The 15,923-nt window shown below is 61.9% G+C and overlaps 3 protein-coding genes across 3 annotated transcripts; 1 reads left to right on the top strand and 2 right to left on the bottom strand.

Moving 5' to 3' along the window:
* Nucleotides 1–2,530: 2,530 nt before the first annotated feature.
* Nucleotides 2,531–3,939, bottom strand: LOC112642217 (basic salivary proline-rich protein 2-like). Its single transcript, XM_049094551.1, has 4 exons — nucleotides 3,857–3,939; nucleotides 3,666–3,764; nucleotides 3,331–3,406; nucleotides 2,531–3,202 (listed from the first exon to the last, which is right to left on the bottom strand). Exons 1-4 carry the CDS (start codon nucleotides 3,937–3,939, stop codon nucleotides 2,531–2,533), a joined length of 930 nt encoding a protein of 309 aa, XP_048950508.1.
* On the top strand, nucleotides 3,565–6,354 carry FOXD2 (forkhead box D2). The gene has a single exon (XM_025420166.3). The coding sequence runs from the start codon at nucleotides 3,938–3,940 to the stop codon at nucleotides 5,543–5,545; it is 1,608 nt and encodes a 535-aa protein (XP_025275951.3). The 5' UTR covers nucleotides 3,565–3,937; the 3' UTR covers nucleotides 5,546–6,354.
* A 3,705-nt stretch (nucleotides 6,355–10,059) lies between these two features.
* LOC125752595 (bcl-2-binding component 3, isoforms 3/4-like) lies at nucleotides 10,060–13,583 on the bottom strand. The gene is made up of 4 exons (XM_049094550.1): nucleotides 13,534–13,583; nucleotides 10,584–11,202; nucleotides 10,308–10,420; nucleotides 10,060–10,126 (listed from the first exon to the last, which is right to left on the bottom strand). Exons 1-4 carry the CDS (start codon nucleotides 13,581–13,583, stop codon nucleotides 10,060–10,062), a joined length of 849 nt encoding a protein of 282 aa, XP_048950507.1.
* Nucleotides 13,584–15,923: the final 2,340 nt, after the last annotated feature.

Below are 15,923 nucleotides of genomic sequence, written 5' to 3'. Positions count from 1 at the left end.
TGTGGGAATGAAATCAGAGCAGCGCTGGAGCGCGCGGTGCCCCCTGCCCGGCTCCGGGCCGCCCGCGTCGCCGCCTCTTGGAGCTCCGCGCCGCGCTTCGCCACTTTCGCGACTGATGTCATTACATTCTCCAAACCCCCCGGTAGCTCTCCCCTTTCTCCTTGTGGAGAACAGCACGTCTACAGCGACCGCGAGAGGGCAAGGCAGGAGCCACAAAGACAGGGGCACCGCTGATGGCCCGCAACACGTCGCAGTACACACGCAACTCCCTGCTGTCCGAGCATTTGGGGGCGGATCCCCTCCCAAAGGCGCCCGGCAAAGCCGCCTTCCAGTTGTTTCTTGGCTGCTTCAGGGAGGTGACCAAATAGGAAGGCAGAGGAAGGAGGAAGCCACATTCTCCAGGTGACACTGTAACCAAGACCCACAGAGCCTGTTGTCTCCTGCTTCCTGGGAGGCTGCCCGAGTGGGGGCTGAAGCACAGGATTTCCCTGGAGGGAAGTGACAGTCACCCAGATAGCAAATGTGCCCGGGAGGCTTGGAAGAGGCTGAGCCCACAGGTGGGAAAGGATGGTGCCAGGGCAGAAAACGAAATGCCTTGCAAATGTCCTGATCAACCTTCTCCCAGCACTCAGTTCACCTCCTCCTGGCTTTGGTCAAGACAACTTGGCCCTTCTAGATTACATTAAAACCTTGGGAGGGATGAGAGGTTCCCAGAAACACTTCTCCCCAGGCAAGAGTGGAGCTTGGTCAGGGGCTAAGCAGAGTTATTTGGATCAGTAAAGGAGTTCTGGCCTGAGAGTTTTGACAGCTGGGTCCAGCCCAACCCTGGGAGTAGGGTGAGGGGCTTCAAAAGCCTGGCCAGGTCACATGATCTCCAGAGCCTGTTTGCACCCCTGTAAAAGTGCATGTATGTTTGAGGGGTCTGGTGGTTCCTTGGGATCATGTTCTACCCCCACATTGCAGAACAAGGGCTAGGGGCCTGTGTCCCTTTTCCCCAACCTGTGTCCCCTTGCCAGGGAGCGTGCAGCAGAGCCAGGCAGAGGCACAGCCGGCAGCTGCAGCCAGTCTTACCCCGGAGCTGGGCAGGTGCCTGGGGAACCTGAGAGTGCTTCCAAGGAAGGAAGTTACTGGTTCATGCCTGCCATTTTACAAATGAAGACACTCATTTGCAGCAAGATGAGGCCAATGTTGATTTTCCCCTCCATCTTCTCAGCTACTAGCAGAGAAGAGCCAGGCTGGAGCTGACGTGTGGTAGACAGTATGGGGGATCTGTGAGTGTGAGAAAGATCTCCATGAAGTAACACACAAGCTGGGGTAAGTGTAGGGTTGCCAGATAAAATAAATCTGCTAAATCTAGCAACCCTAGGTATGTGAATTTATTGAACTCATGCAAAAAAACTTCTTTCCAAAGCCCACCCCCCTACTTTTTTTTTCTGGAGGGCCTCATCACCTGGAAAATTCTAACCCCCTCAGGGCCACTACCCCTGCCCAATTCCAGTCCATGGTTTGAGAACTGGACCTCTCTTCTTCCGGAGGACAGTCTGTTTATGCACTCTGCATACCAGGTGGATTCCCTTGGTCTGAGGAGCGTATGTAGGGGGAACAGAGGACTTTCTCTCCCAGGATAGGCGCAGCCAGACCTGCCTCCACTCCCCTCTGCTCTTAGCCAAGATGGCTTGAGAGGATGGAGACCTCTTTCATGAAGGTTAAGAGATAAGCACCTGGCCCTGCTCTACCTGGTAGGAGTCTAGGTGAGTCCCTTCCCCACTCTGGGCCTCTTGCCCCACCAGTGGAATGGGAAAGTTAGATTTACACTAAATTATTCCATAGATTGGAAATTGCTAGATGAAAGAGATAACGTATCCATCCTGACATTAACCCTGCTGAATTACAGCTTGCAGGAGCTGTGCATGCCCTCCCACCCTGCTCCCAGCACTATCCACAGGGGATCTGACCCAGCACAGTGACCAGAGAGGGTTCCATAGCCCAGTAGGGGTAACCTAGTGGAGGGCTTGACCCAGGCTTGAGATCCAGGTGGGAGACTACACCACCCACACCCACTTTCTCTCTCCCCAGGAGTCTGCAAAGTGCTCTCCAAACCCTCTTTCTAGGTAGCCTGGAGTGACGGAGCTACATTACGTATTAGTCATGAGGTGGGTTGTTTTTAAATCTCATTTTCATAGAGGAAGAAACAATTACAGAGTTTAAGAAATTTATCCAAGACGACAGACCTCGAAATAGGGCCAGGACCAGAATCCCCGAAGCCTAATTTTTCAGGGTCCCTGATCTTAACTACTAGGCAAAGCAGGAAACTGAGGCTAGGTAGGGAAGCAGCTTGCTGACTGTCATACCGCCCGGGCAAAGCTGAGGGCAGCTGGGGGCTCAGGCCTCGCGCGCCGAGCTCTGACCACTGCGCGGCGCTGGCGGGGCAGCCGCCCATCCATCGGCTCCGTTCTCGCCCAAGGCCCACGACCGGTGCCCTCACCCCGGTCGCCCCTCGGGGTTGGGGCGGGCCCCGTCTAAGCTGGAGCTACTGGTTGCTGGGTTCCTGGCCGGGGGCGGCGGGGGGGGATCCAACGGGCTGGTAAGAAGAAGGGCACCGGGGCAACCTCGTGTGCACAGGCTCCCGAGAGCAGAGGCAACGCTGGCCTGGGGCTGAGGTCGGGGTCACTGGGGAAGGGGTCTGTAGGGTCCTGCTGCGGGTCTGCTGAGCCCACAAGTCCGCCAGAAAGGGGGCGACTAGGGGGAGGGATGCAGCGAGGGATTCTGCACCCACGAAGAGACGCCCGGACCAACGCAGGGTTTCCAGAGGAACCGGAGGCAGAGACTGACCGAAGGCCGGAGGCCCAGAGGCACGGAGCCCAGGACAAACGGCCACCCGGCCGGCAAGGGCGGAGGGCAGGCCCCGTCGGAGCGCGGGAGGCGGCCGCGCGCCCCGAATGCGGCGGAAACGCCGCACGGAAGCTTCGGGGAGAGGGCGGCGGCCCCGGGTCTCCCCGCGCGGGGCCGGGGCGTCGGGAAGGAGCGGCGCAGCGGGGTCGCTCACCTCTCCGAGGCCGGGCGGAGGGCGTCGGGCTTGCCGGTCGCGATCACTCCGGCGCGTCTCCCCGGGGCCGGAAGCCGCTGGGGATCCGGCGGGCCCGCTCCGGCGGCGCAGGTCCCGGCGTCTCGGCTCCCGCGCGCGCTCCGACCGCGCTTCGGCCTCGGGGCCCCGGCGCCGCCGCGGGAGGCGGGAGGCCGGAGGCGGGAGGCGGGAGGCGGGAGGCGGGAGGCGGGAGGCGGAGGGCGGGAGGCGGAGGGCGAGGGCGGGGCGGGGGCCGCTTCTCCGGCCCGCGCGGACCCGAACACCCGGGCTGAGCGCACGGGCTCCGGGCGGCGGCTCCCGGGCGCGGAGCGTCGGCGGGACCTGCGGGAAGGCGAGGACCCGCCTCCGGCCACCCGAGCCAGCTCCCGCCGCGGCGGCCGAGTGTTCCCGCCGGGCCCCTCCGCCGAGGCCGTCCGCCCGCCCCCTCCCGCCCCGCCCCGCCCCGCCCCGCTCGGGAGCTCCGCCCCGGCTTCGCGCTCTTCCGCCTTAGGCAGCGGCGAGGCGGGGAGGGACTGGCTCCCCTGCCCCCGTCCCGGGGGCGCTGGGGGCCGGGAGCGGCCGGGTCCGGGGGAAGCCTCACGTCCTCCCGCCCGCGCCCCCGCTGCAGGCGCCCCGCTCGGGCTCCCGGGGCGGCGGAGGGCGGCCGCTGGGCTGCTCCGCGAGAGGCGAGAGCGGCGAGCTGGGCCGCGAGGGGGCGCTGCGGAGCCGGGGGACACCCCTCCCTGCCCGCCTCAGTCCCCCGCCCCCTCCCCGCCCGCGCGCAAAACACACTCGCCCCAGAGGCAGCGCGGCGGAGCCCGAGCCGCGGCCGGAGCGGAGCCGGAGAGCGGCGGCGGCGGCGGCGGCGGCACCATGACCCTGGGCAGCTGCTGCTGCGAGATCATGTCCTCCGAGAGCTCCCCGGCCGCGCTGTCCGAGGCCGACGCAGACATAGACGTGGTGGGCGGCGGCGGCGGCGGCGGCGGCGGCGGCGGCGGCGGGGGGGAGCTCCCTGCCCGCTCCGGGCCCCGCGCCCCCCGGGACGTGCTCCCGCTCGGCCCCGAGCCGCCTCCCGAGGAGGCCGAGGCGGACGCCGCCGAGGACGAGGAGGAGTCCGGCGGCTGCTCGGACGGCGAGCCCCGCGCTCTAGCGCCCCGGGGGGCGGCGGCCGCGGCGGGAAGCCCCGGGCCAGGCGCGGCGGCGGCGGCGGCGGCGGCCCGGGGCGCGGCGGGGCCGGGGCCGGGGCCGGGGCCGCCGTCGGGGGGCGCGGCGGCGCGGAGCCCGCTGGTGAAGCCGCCCTACTCGTACATCGCGCTCATCACCATGGCCATCCTGCAGAGCCCCAAGAAGCGGCTGACGCTGAGCGAGATCTGCGAGTTCATCAGCGGCCGCTTCCCCTACTACCGGGAGAAGTTCCCCGCCTGGCAGAACAGCATCCGCCACAACCTCTCGCTCAACGACTGCTTCGTCAAGATCCCCCGCGAGCCGGGCAACCCGGGCAAGGGCAACTACTGGACGCTGGACCCCGAGTCGGCCGACATGTTCGACAACGGCAGCTTCCTGCGGCGCCGCAAGCGCTTCAAGCGGCAGCCGCTGCCGCCGCCGCACCCGCACCCGCACCCGCACCCGGAGCTGCTGCTGCGCGGCGGGGCCGCGGCGGCGGGGGACGCGGGCGCCTTCCTGCCGGGCTTCGCCGCCTACGGCGCCTACGGCTACGGCTACGGCTTGGCGCTCCCGGCCTACGGCGCGCCTCCGCCCGGCCCGGCCCCGCACGCGCACCCGCACCCGCACCCGCACGCGCACCCGCACCCGCACCCGCACGCGCACGCCTTCGCTTTCGCCGCCGCCGCCGCCGCCGCCGCCGCCGCCGCGCCCTGCCAGCTGTCCGTGCCCCCGGGCCGCGCCGCCGCCCCTCCGCCCGGACCCCCGACGGCCTCGGTGTTCGCGGGCGCGGCGTCCGGCCCGGCCCCCGCCCCCGCCCCCGCCCCCGCCCCGGGCGCAGCGTCCGGCCCCGGGCCCGCGGGCCTGCCCGCCTTCCTGGGCGCCGAGCTGGGCTGCGCCAAGGCCTTCTACCCCGCGTCGCTGAGCCCCCCCGCGGCCGGCACCGCCGCCGGCCTGCCCGCCGCCCTCCTGCGCCAGGGCCTCAAGACGGACGCGGGCGGCGGGGCGGGCGGCGGGGGCGCGGGGGCCGGCCAGAGGCCCTCCTTCTCCATAGACCACATCATGGGCCACGGCGGCGGCGGCGGCGGCGGCGGCGGCGGCGGCGCGGCCCCCCCGGGCGGGGGCGAGGGCTCCCCGGGGTCGCCTTTCGCGGCGCCGGCGGGCCCCGGGGGGCAAGCGCAGGTCCTGGCCATGCTGACTGCCCCGGCCCTGGCCCCGGTGGCCGGCCACCTCCGCCTCTCGCACCCCGGGGACGCGCTCCTGTCCTCGGGGCCCCCGTTCGCCAGCAAAGTCGCCGGCCTCAGCGGCTGCCACTTCTGACCGCGTCGAGCCCAGGCCCGGCGAGGCCCGCGCGCCCGCCTCCGCCTCCGCCTCCCCGGGCGCCCGGCGGCCCCAGCGGAACTCAGGGAGTCTATTTATGAGGAGTCTCCAGACCTTGGGCCCGCGCGGTGACTTGGCACTTCGGGCTCCGGAGCTTGCTTGGGCCGCCGCGGGCTCCGTGGCGCAGGGAGAGGCCCGGGCCTACGCGAGGCAGCCGCCGGCCCGCTCCCGCTCGGACCAGAGCAGCACGCGGGGCGGGGGGCGCCCTCCCGCCCGCCCAGCCTCTGCGCCCCTGCCCCTCGGGGGCCGGAGGACGCCCGCCCGGAGAGGCCCCGGCCCGCGGATTCCGCCAGAAACCCCGACTGCGCCGACCGCTCTCTCCTCCTGCCTCTCCCTCGCTCCTTCCTCAGCCTCGAGGCTCCGCTTGTTCAACAGGATAATTTAAAGATACCTATTATCCGCCTTGTGCTTAAAAGAAAATTCCCATTTGTTTTTTTCTTGCCGCCCTTCAAGGAAGTTCGTTTTCGCTGAAGCCCAAAGCAGTGTCTACACAGGCGAAGTCGAAGGGAGAGGTTAAGTGAGGGGGTCTCCACAATCCCTGCGGAAACCCCGGATCCCACTACACTGAGGAACATCCTCCCTCTTTTGTATTGGGGTGCTTTTGAAGGAACTTTCCCCCTTTCCCATGGCCGGCTGGGTCCAGCCATCCAGGGCCAGCGGCCCTCTCCGCGCTCTGCTCTGTCCCAGGCCCTGGGATATTTATTGTAGCTAAAAGCAATGAGGTTGGGGTGGGGAGAGGAGGGTCCGGGTCAAGGACTGGAGAGGTGGGGGTGGGGTGGGCGAGGGCACATCCTGTGGCAGGGGGTCCTGTAATTACGTGTAAATATCTGTACAGCGGGCCGCTGTGTGCGTTCTCTGTCCACTGTGTGTGCTTTGATTTAGACTTCACTTCGAGGAGACTCTGTGAAATCGTCTGATGGTTTGTGTGGAAGAAAAGAAAAATCTGGCTCCCCCTCCCCATTCCCATCGGTGTCAGTTGAATAAATGTATGTGAACTCCGGCAGTCACCAGCTCTGTCTGCTTGCCTGCACTCCCCTTTCCCCGTCGGGGCTCTCCCAGACACCCGACTCCCGGGTAGAGCGGGAGTGGGGAAGGGCCCTGGGCAGCCCGGACAGGTAAAGGAGGGCCTGGGCTTTCTGGATATGTGGGATATTGTGGCCTGGGCCTTTGGCTCTTCATGGGGCCAGGACTCTGGGAAGCCTGTGACCCCGTAGCACTTTCATTTTCGCTCTGGTCCTAAATGTCTGCCTGGGGTTCTACGGAGAGGTTTTGTTTCAAATGCACCTGGGGATTCAGATCTTCTAGTCTGGACTTTAGCGTGGCCTAGGCTTACCTGGGTGCCCAGGGCTCATGGGCACTCTACCTGTTAAGTACAGTTTGAGTGAATGTGTCTCTGGATGCATATTCTGTATGCCTCTGTGTGCAGAGGTTTTCATGGAGCTTGTGGTTCCTATTTGTGTTTCTGAGGGTCGTCACGTATTCTTTTTGTCCTTCTTTGGGCTGGGGCGGTAAGTTGTATTTTGGGATATCTGTATTTTTATTTCTTTGTGTGTTCACGAATGTGTCCATGTCTGTGATTGTCACTTTTTGTTCTGGGTTCTTAAGAGGAGAGAGATCTCTCATTAGCCACCGTAGAGCCTTTTTTTTTGGATCCTCCTCCCTCCTGCTGCTGTGGACAGGGCATAACGAACAGCTTGAACGGGGGTGGCGGGGGACTGTGAAACCCCTCTCTCCTCCAGCCTGAGAGGGTCAGAAGCATACTACGAGCCAAAGGAGAGAGGCAGTGCAGTCCTTCTCTGTTAAGGCAAACCTTCCCAACCTTTGAGCCACGCTCACAGCCGGAACCTACTGCCAGGGTGCAAAACCATCGGGAGTCATGGCTGGAGCCATCCATAAGCTCATGGAGTGTGTCTGGGCTTGCTGCCCGTGCCAGGGATTTCAGCTGGCCAGACTCGAAAGCATGTGGGGCAAGAGGGGATGCTTTGGGTGGAACAAAGATGGTTACTTAGCTCTTTTTCTCTGTACGTTCAACTGAGGACATAGGAGAGAAGGAGAAGTGTGGAGGTGCAGAGCCAGGCAGTTCAGCCATCACGGAAAATAGACACATGCTGAGGAAAGAGGAAGACAGGGTCAGGGAACCAGCTCCGGAGAACTTGAGAGGGTCAGGCAGGGAGAAACTCCACAGGCCTCCTTAGCCAGGTTCCCAGGCATTAACAACTGCTGGAAAGGAGGAGGGAGGTAGAGGACAGAGTGCCCCTAAGGGAGGAGGGTCAGGATCAGGATCAGCGGAGGGAGAAGGCACCAGGGCTGAGGAACTGTGGTTGGAACTCCCAGGTCTCTCCTCTGTTTCCCCAACACGGGAGAGACAAGGTCGGAAGTGCAGACGGTCAGTGCAGCCCCTCTGCGGAGGTGGGGTACCCTCTCCTCCCTCTCCTTGAGGGACTGTGGGAGGGTGGGGAGGTCGAATGCAGTGGGCCACCTTCCCATGATCTTCTCAAACAAGCCACCAGAAGTAAGGTTACAGTCAGTGGCAGAACGGGAAATGCCTGCTGATACTGGGATGATGGCTCTGGCAGGCAGCTTGGTGGACTTCCGTTGCCGAGCTGGATTTCATTTCTTTTCATTTGAGGAGGTTTGAACATGACCGTGTGTGTTTGCCCTCAATAAAGCATTTTGTAGCTTACATGATCTCATTTACCATGAATATGTCACTCCCAGATGCTAGGTTGGAGCTTCAAGTAAAAGATTTATCAGTTGGCCTTTCCTCTTTAGAAAATTTAGTCAGCCAGAATGCCTATCTGATGGCGGACAGACACGCGACCTACTGCCTCAGTCGCTACTTCCAGGAGAAGCAGGAGATCCAGTCCCCTCAGTGTGTTTTTATGAAAGTAAATGTGTGTAAATTCATCGGAGCGTGTTGCTTGTATCTATATGTCTATCAGAGGGTCCATATCAGGAAGAGGCAGAAACGAGAGGATTAGGGGAGAATGAGATGCACCCTTCCAGGGGCTTCTAAGAAGCTCGAGATCCCAGACCCATGCCTCAGATCCCGGTTTCCCCATGGGTCAAGAAAGGCCAGATCTGGCTCAGATTATGGCTGAGGACTGGGGGCCAGAAAGAAGCCACAGATGCCCAACTGGCCTTGGAAAGTACCAGAAAAAGAATTGCTGTGAGAGCCGCACTACTGAAGGCAGGGGAAATGGGAGCGTGTCTAGAATTGGAGACTCCTTTAGGTTGTGTGCGCCCAGAACCTGTAAATTAGGAACTGGTAAGGACCCACCTGGGAATAGGACCCGGCGGTAGGGAAGAGCAAGAAGGATGAGGGGATTGCGGATTTGTTGGTAGAGCCTTGTGTTTGTTTTTACCCGCCCACTCCCCCAGACCAGAGAGACCCCCTAAGCGGCTCTTTCCCACCCTGTGGGTGCAAAGGGTGGGTGTTCAGTGTAAGGCGGCTTACTTAGGAGACCAGCTCGCTGGGAGGAGACACAGGCCATCCCATCTGGAGCAGCTTCTGTGGGTTCCCTTCCTTTCTGGGTGGAGACAGCTGAGCCTCTACCTGCCCCCCCTCCCAAGAGGCCCCAACAATCGGTGACAATAAGAAAATATCCAGGGCACACCTTCATCTCTTGAGGTGAGAAAAAAAAAAAAAAAAAGCTAAGAAATCGGCCTGGGGTTCAGAGAGTGCTGTTGAGAGCGGGCAGTTTAAAGGGAAGAAAATTGGCGAATTTCACTGGTCAATTTCACTTCATTTCGTTCAATTTCGTTCAATTTCATTCCTTTTCATCCGGCGCCGGGAGGCCCGAGGCCACAAGGAGGGGGAGGGGTCTTTCCGGACAGAATTTTACCCCATCTTGCAGATTTACTTTCTATGGCTGAGAACAGCCTTGATTCTCAAACTTTTGACACACGCCTTTCAGCCAGGGCTAAGGGCAGGCATTTTTATTTTATTTTATTGAAGGGCGTTTGATTTGGGTGATCGAGGCACATCGGTGAACCTCTCCCTACTTCTCTCTTGCAGCCCAATTAAAGTGGTTAATTCTTTTCACCGCCGATCCCTCCCCATCTTTCTTTTCTCCAGGGGCTCCCCGGACCACCCAGGAGCCGAGTGGAGGTGGGGGCGGACACTTCCCCTCCATATCCAATTTGTTCTCGCCACAGCGGGCGCGTCTTCGTGGTTACAAAGCGCTTTTCCCCTGATGACTTTTTTCCCCTTTTCAAAAACACTTCTCCCTCTCTCCCCTTCAACTAGCGACCCTCCCCAGGCCCACCCCTCCTCCCTCTGCGCTCGGGTTTATTTAAACTTCGCCTCCTCCAGAGCCGCCGTAGCGCGCACTTAATGAAGTTGAAGGCTCGGTGCGCCCGGGTGAAGAGGGTTTGGAATCCGTTGAAAGGGGCGTTTTTGTGACACTGATTGGGGCGGGGGTGGGGGCGGTCGCGGACCAGACAATGACCGATCAGGCGGGTTTTCCTTCGCATAGGGTCAGGCGAATAAAGGCGCCGACGCTGTTTAAACGAGGGACCCTGCAAGAGAAAGGGAGAAAGGGTTTTGAGTGTGGAGCGTGCCTCGTAGGATTTCGAGCCGTTGGAACTGGCAGCTCGCATAGGGTCTTTACGGACCGGATTCGGAATGAATTTAATTCCGACCCCGCGCACCCGGCCAAAGAGAAGAGAGGCGAGTTTGGGTTTGTGCCTAGATTATTACGATGCGGGGTTCCCAAGGTTGTCCAGGCTGAGGACTGGGGAGGTGTCCAGGAGGACCGACCGGCAGGACGGGACCAGCTCCCGCTTGCCCTCGGGGCGGGCGCCCGGAGCTTCCTGGAGAGGCGGGGAAGGAGAACTTGAGGTGGGCTCAGGTCACACCGGATAATTCGGCCTCCTGGGCTTTTCCGTCTATCAGGGTGTTTTGAGAGCAAAACAAATGTGACTTGGGATTTCGCAGGAAGATGGTTCTGTTGTGCAAGGCCGGACGGACGCGTACCGACCGCGAGCTGCAGGGAGGACAGGCGTCCCCAGCTCGAGTCTCCGCGGCGAATTTTTCCGCGAGCGCGTGGGCGCGGCGCGGGGCGGAGCGGGCGCCGCCTCCTTTCCCAGCCGGGAGCCGGGCGCCGGGCGCCGGGCGCCGGGAGCCGGGAGCCGGGAGCCGGGAGCCGCGCGGGAGGCCCGGACGCCTCGGATGGCGGCGAGGCCAGGCGGCTTCCCGGTGCCGGGCCCGGGGCGCGGTGGGCGCCGGCGCCCTGGGTGCCCCCCGCGGGGCTCCGCGCCCCGCTCTCCGCCGAGCGCTGCTGCCTTTTCGCTGCACACGGACTCGGAGCGGAAGCTGCCCGCGGTCTGCGCCTTCGCTTTGCTCCCGGCGGCGGGGCCTACGCGGGCCCCTGGGCGCCTCCTCGCCGCAGCCGTGCTCCTGGAGGGGGTCGGCGGCTCCGCGGCTTCTCCTGCGCCCCGGCTGTGGGGAGGCGCGCGGCCGCGGAGATGCGCAGGGCTGCCGCTGCAGGGGTCCCGCGCGGGCCGCCGCAGGAAGCCGGGCCTGGGGGTCGGGCTCCGACTCCCCGGCGTTGGAAAATCTCCTTGGACTGCTCTCCCCGCCGGGGCATTTCTGTCTAGGCAGGGAGACGCATTGCGGTCGGAGGGCTTTGAGGACTGGGGAACAATACGTTTGAATCCGTCTCTCTCATTCGGTCCTTTCCTAAAAATCACCACTGTCTTGAAAAGCATATTTCAAGTGAGCTGTGTAGACGCTGCCAAATAGTGTGAGTGTGTGGAGGGGCGGGGAGGGGGGGGCGCTGAGGGTGCAGGAGCGGGGCTTCCTGTCGCGTTCATTCCCGCTGCTTGCGGAGCGCCCTCGCGGCGCCCGCCTTTCCCCTCCGGCAGGTGTCGGTGCTGCTGGGCAGGACTCCTGGACCTGGATGCCCTACCCCATGCAGGTGTGTCGGTCCCCGCTGGGTGTGGGGAGATCCCCACCCCCCTGCAGCCCACTTTGGTGCCTCCCTGCCGCCAGGGTCACCTCTTCTCCCGGGCCCTGTGGGTTCCTGTCTGAAGCTCAGGGTTCTGTGCAGAGGTTTCCATCTTTCTGGGCCAGTTTTGGCCTCCTCAAGAGCCACCCCATCAGAGGGCAGCCGGTGAGGTTATCGCTTCAATTAGCCTCAGAGCCAGGCGGCAGGAGCCGCTTTCTGTGCTGGAGCCGAAGGGACCAGGCCTCCATCGCACCGCGGACCAATTGCGAGTCCCGGAGTGGATCCAATCCCTGTACGAGGAGTCGGATCCCAGGGCTTGCAGGGCTGGCTTCTCTCCAGCTCCCAACGTCCCGGTGGCGCTGGCCAGTCACGCTTTGTGGAGCCGCAGTTAAGGGGGAGGATGGAGGACCATTCTGAGTGTCCTTTTGCAGACCCGTGGATCTTCGGTGCAGCAATGCGAGGGCAGATGCGCTGCTAGGCCGCTTGGGTTCTGATGAGCTCCAGGCAGCAGCAGCCCTGGCTTCTGATCTGCGTGCCCTGCACCTGCGGCCCTCCTCCTCTGTGGATCACCTGAAGATTGTGAGGCCAGCCTCAGGGCTTAGTCTGTGTCCAGGAACAGTTTTCCCGCCTGAGGAGTTACCTGGTAAGGATCAAACACAAGCAAGTTTAATCGCCCCCCAGTCCTGGAGATCTTTTTCCTCTCTGGCTTCTTCCTTCTTTCCACAAATATTTGTTGAGCGCCTAGTGTGTGCTAGGCATTGTGCCAGAGATACAAGCAGCGAACATCTGCCTAGCATCATTACTCTCCATCAAACTTAGGTAGTTGAGAACCAAAGGAAAGGCAAAACAAGTGATTATCACCATATTTGAGGTTAAAAAAAAAAGTTTGGTGTTTTAAGAGTTAAGGATTGCAAGATTTCTACTTTACGATGATGGTTCCAGGTATCACAGCCCAGGGGTGTGTATGTGCTCTTTGGATATCTGGGGTCTGTGACTGTGTATATGTTTGTGTATGAGAGAGGACCTGAACATAGCCGTGTGTGTGGGTGACCGTGCTTAGGAATATTTGTGACTCTGCGCTACCACGGATATTTGTGACTGTAGCAGGGCGAGTCCAAGAATGTGGACCTCCCTCCTTGGGTGGCGGAAGCAGACGCTGGTGGGTGTGGAGGACTGAGGTGCAAGGGTTAGGAATGGGTCTCTGCACGGGTGTGTAGAGGAAGAGGCTTGAGTTTTAAGCCTCTTGACCAATATTCTTCTAGCAAAGACAAGGGCTGTCCATCTTCTCCCTACTTCCTTCCTCACTGCAGACAAGTCTGGGAATGCAGAGTACCCAGGGAGGGTGGGGGGGGGCACAGCTACTTGACCAACAGTGGAGCAGGCTGGTCTTCTGAAGCTCCTGCCTCCTCCCTTTCTTGCTGTTGTCTAGCCCTCTGAGCCTGCCTCCAGTTCAGGATGGCTCCGTTGTCTGGCCTCCGACCTGCTCTCATGCCAGGTGCTCCTCTCATGTGAGGCACTAGGTGGTCCTGGGGAACTCCGGAGCCTACCCTTCCATTCCCGGGAAACTATCCTCCTGCAGCTATGGGGTGGGTGTGATTTGTGGAGCCAGAAACCCCGAGTCTGCAAGGTTTCCAAGGCTAACAGAGCTGATGGGCAAACAGGTCTGGGGGGTGGGTAAGGGTAGGAATTGCCTAAAGTTGCTCAGCAGGATGCTGGTGTAAAGTCGGAGCCTGCAGCCTCCATGCACCAGCATTGATAACTGACGCATTAAGCTAGAGATTGTGAGAAAACTGAAAATCTAGCATCTCCCCTTACACTCTGGGGAAACTCAAGTGTTGTCTGGGCTGTGAATCTTCTGAATCTTCCTTCCTTTCCAGAGACAGAGTGTGAGCATCTTCAAGGTCAAGGTGTGGGAGAGCAGTCAATTATCCAGATAAATCGGGGCATGAAATCTGTTGCCCTAAAGTGAACAGGCACAGGCAGCAGCTGGGAGTAGTGGGGATGAGCAGCAGCGTGCTTTCCACCATGTTCTGGGGTCCTTGGGGGTAGGCAGCTGAGTGGAAGGCTGGGGACCCAAGCTTGGCTGCGGGGAAGGAGTTTGGGGGACGGTTGGTCAGAGTTTTCTAGTCAATCACTCTTTCCCTTCAGTTTTCCCTCCTTCCCTTACTTCGGAGGTGAGTCTGTTGTTGAATCTGTCAGCCAGTGGGCCCACCTGGCTCCTCCGAGCCTTGCTTCCCCTCCCCTATTGGCCTCTAAACCTTTCAGGCCATGGTGAATACACGAAGGAAATCGGGGCGCGTGGGAAATCGCAACCGCTGCACATGTGCTAGGCATGCAGCAGTAAGGATTCAGAGTTATACTTACCCTGAAAGGTGACGGAGATCAGATCCCTCTTTCCTCTTCCTTCTTGGTCTCTATTTTAGAACCTACCCTGAAGACGATTATTTAATACTGCCGGTTGAGAAGGGGAGGAGGAGAGAGGATTCGTGATCCTAGCCAGGGTGCTGACTCTTGTGATGTTGGGCCAGCAGTTCTCACCCTCATTGAGCCTCAGTTTCTCTGTCTGAGAAGTGGAGCAGGACTACATTAGCCTGGACTCAACTTCTGAGTCTGAGGTCAGTGGCTCCTCCCAGCTCCTCCCTCTAGTTTGCTGGATTTCTCCCCCCTCCTTCAGCTCTCCCTCTGTAGCGAGGGTACAGGATGGGGCACTGCTAGCCTGCTACAGGTTATGTGGGGACAGGGGGACTCCGGGGACACAGGCTAGGTGGCTCCCTCGGTGCTTCCACTACATGGGGCAGGGAAGGATCCCCCTTTCTGGATGTGAGGGGCTTCCACCCAAGACTGGGATTTCTCCTCCTTGGCAGGGCCAGAGAGAGGTGGCCAGGTGTCCGTGGATGCCTTGGTTCCTCTGTTCTGTACAAACTTGGCTCCTTTGTGGGACACAGTGTGGGTGGATGTGAAGGTGAGTTCCCACCTGGCAGCCCACTGAGCTCTCAGCCCCGGCCGACGTATGCCTGCCCTGGCACTGGGGCGGGGTGGCATGGAGTAGAAGGCTGGCCCAAAAATGTGAAAGGGAGCCACCCCCCACCTCCTTTGACTCTTATCCCTGTTCACCCTGGCCCCCCTTCCCTTGGGAAACCCTGGGGGAGTGTTCCAGTGTTTAGGAGGAGGCAAGAGAGACAGGGCATGTCACAGGAGCTGGACAGCTGGACACCCCTGTACAGGGGTGGTGGTGCAGGGAAAACAGTCCTAAAGGTGCAGGGAAAACAGTCCTAAAGCCAGAGTCGGGGGAGGGGGCTGTGGCTCTGCCCCCAGTGCCCCGTGCAAGGTCCAAATGGAGAACTTCAGATTTTGTGAGATTGTAGTGAAAGCACCCGAAGCCTGGGAGGTGTCTGGGGGATCGGCTGGCTGCTCGCGGAGACACATCCGCAGAGTGGGTGCCGGCAGACCGAGATCTAGAGGACCGGGCAGGGCCAGGCGGAAGGGCCGGGCTCCGTGGTCGCCTCCCCTGGAGCCGGGCGGCCTGGGGCTGGTCTCCCCTGCACTTGCGTCCAGGATTCTTGCTCTCGGATGCGCTCGCGCACCCACCTGCATTCTGGGAGCACAGAGAGCCCCAAAGAACACTGCCGGGAACATTCAGATGCAGAAGCTCCTGAAAGGCGAAGCCCGGGAACAAGTCCGCCAGGCTCCCTGCTGGAGGGCGAGAGGCGGGAGGTTCCAGAAACCCTCCCGACGCGGATCCCGAGCGCCGGCGGGGCCCTGCCACCTGGGGGCGCCGCTGCCCCCCGAGTACCCGAGCGCCGGGCGCTGACCGCCCTGACCTCGCCCCGCCCGCCCTGACCCTCCCTTAGCGCCTGGTTCTGCAAACGCCCGGGCTGAGCGCCGAGCGGCCCGGGGCTGGAAGGGACTAGAAGGGATGATGACCCCGCGGGGCGCGCCGACCCTGCGCCCCGGGCAGGATCCTCACCGCCCGCGCTGTCGCGCCAGCCGGTGCGCGGGGCCAAGCCTGCTGCGGCTGCTGAGGCTTACCTGCCCCCTTGATCCGTCGCCAGAACAGGGCCTCGCCCCCACGCCCACCGCTGCTACCCACCGCCCCCCCCCCCCCCCGGCCTTTAGGCCAGTTCTGGGACCTCCGTTGGAGGAGAAAGCCCTGCGGGTTTTGCAGTCTTGGGACAAGGAGTGTACAAGGCCGAGAAGGTGGCCATGGGTGGGGAAGGAGGGTTCCCAAAGGGGACTGATTCTGAGGGGCCAGGGCCATGCCTTTCTGCGCCTGTGTACCCGGCCTGTAACAGGCCTGGCTGCACCCCACCACCTGCATATACACTGGCCCCTCTGTCTTGGGGCAGCTCCACCCTCCTTGGGCCCGG

Source organism: Canis lupus, chromosome 15, assembly GCF_003254725.2.
Source record: "Canis lupus dingo isolate Sandy chromosome 15, ASM325472v2, whole genome shotgun sequence".
Taxonomy (NCBI): Eukaryota; Metazoa; Chordata; class Mammalia; order Carnivora; family Canidae; genus Canis; species Canis lupus.
The sequence above is the reverse complement of the archived record's forward strand: the minus strand, read 5'-3'. Positions and strand labels throughout refer to the sequence as shown.

Excerpts from the sequence above, each read along its gene's own strand:
- LOC125752595 (XM_049094550.1), bottom strand. The coding sequence starts at position 13,583 with ATGGTGGAAAGCACGCTGCTGCTCATCCCCACTACTCCCAGCTGCTGC. Across the intron at positions 11,203-13,533 it reads ACTACTCCCAGCTGCTGCCT|ACAGAAATGCCCCGGCGGGG; the intron begins GTGCCTGTTCAC and ends CTCCCTGCCTAG. Across the intron at positions 10,127-10,307 it reads AACCTTGGGAACCCCGCATC|GGTCCCTCGTTTAAACAGCG; the intron begins GTAATAATCTAG and ends TTTCTCTTGCAG.
- LOC112642217 (XM_049094551.1), bottom strand. The coding sequence starts at position 3,939 with ATGGTGCCGCCGCCGCCGCCGCCGCCGCTCTCCGGCTCCGCTCCGGCC. Across the intron at positions 3,765-3,856 it reads CCGCGCTGCCTCTGGGGCGA|CTCGCCGCTCTCGCCTCTCG; the intron begins GTGTGTTTTGCG and ends CTCGCGGCCCAG. Across the intron at positions 3,203-3,330 it reads GGGTGTTCGGGTCCGCGCGG|GCCGAAGCGCGGTCGGAGCG; the intron begins GCCGGAGAAGCG and ends CGGGGCCCCGAG.
- FOXD2 (XM_025420166.3), top strand. The coding sequence starts at position 3,938 with ATGACCCTGGGCAGCTGCTGCTGCGAGATCATGTCCTCCGAGAGCTCC.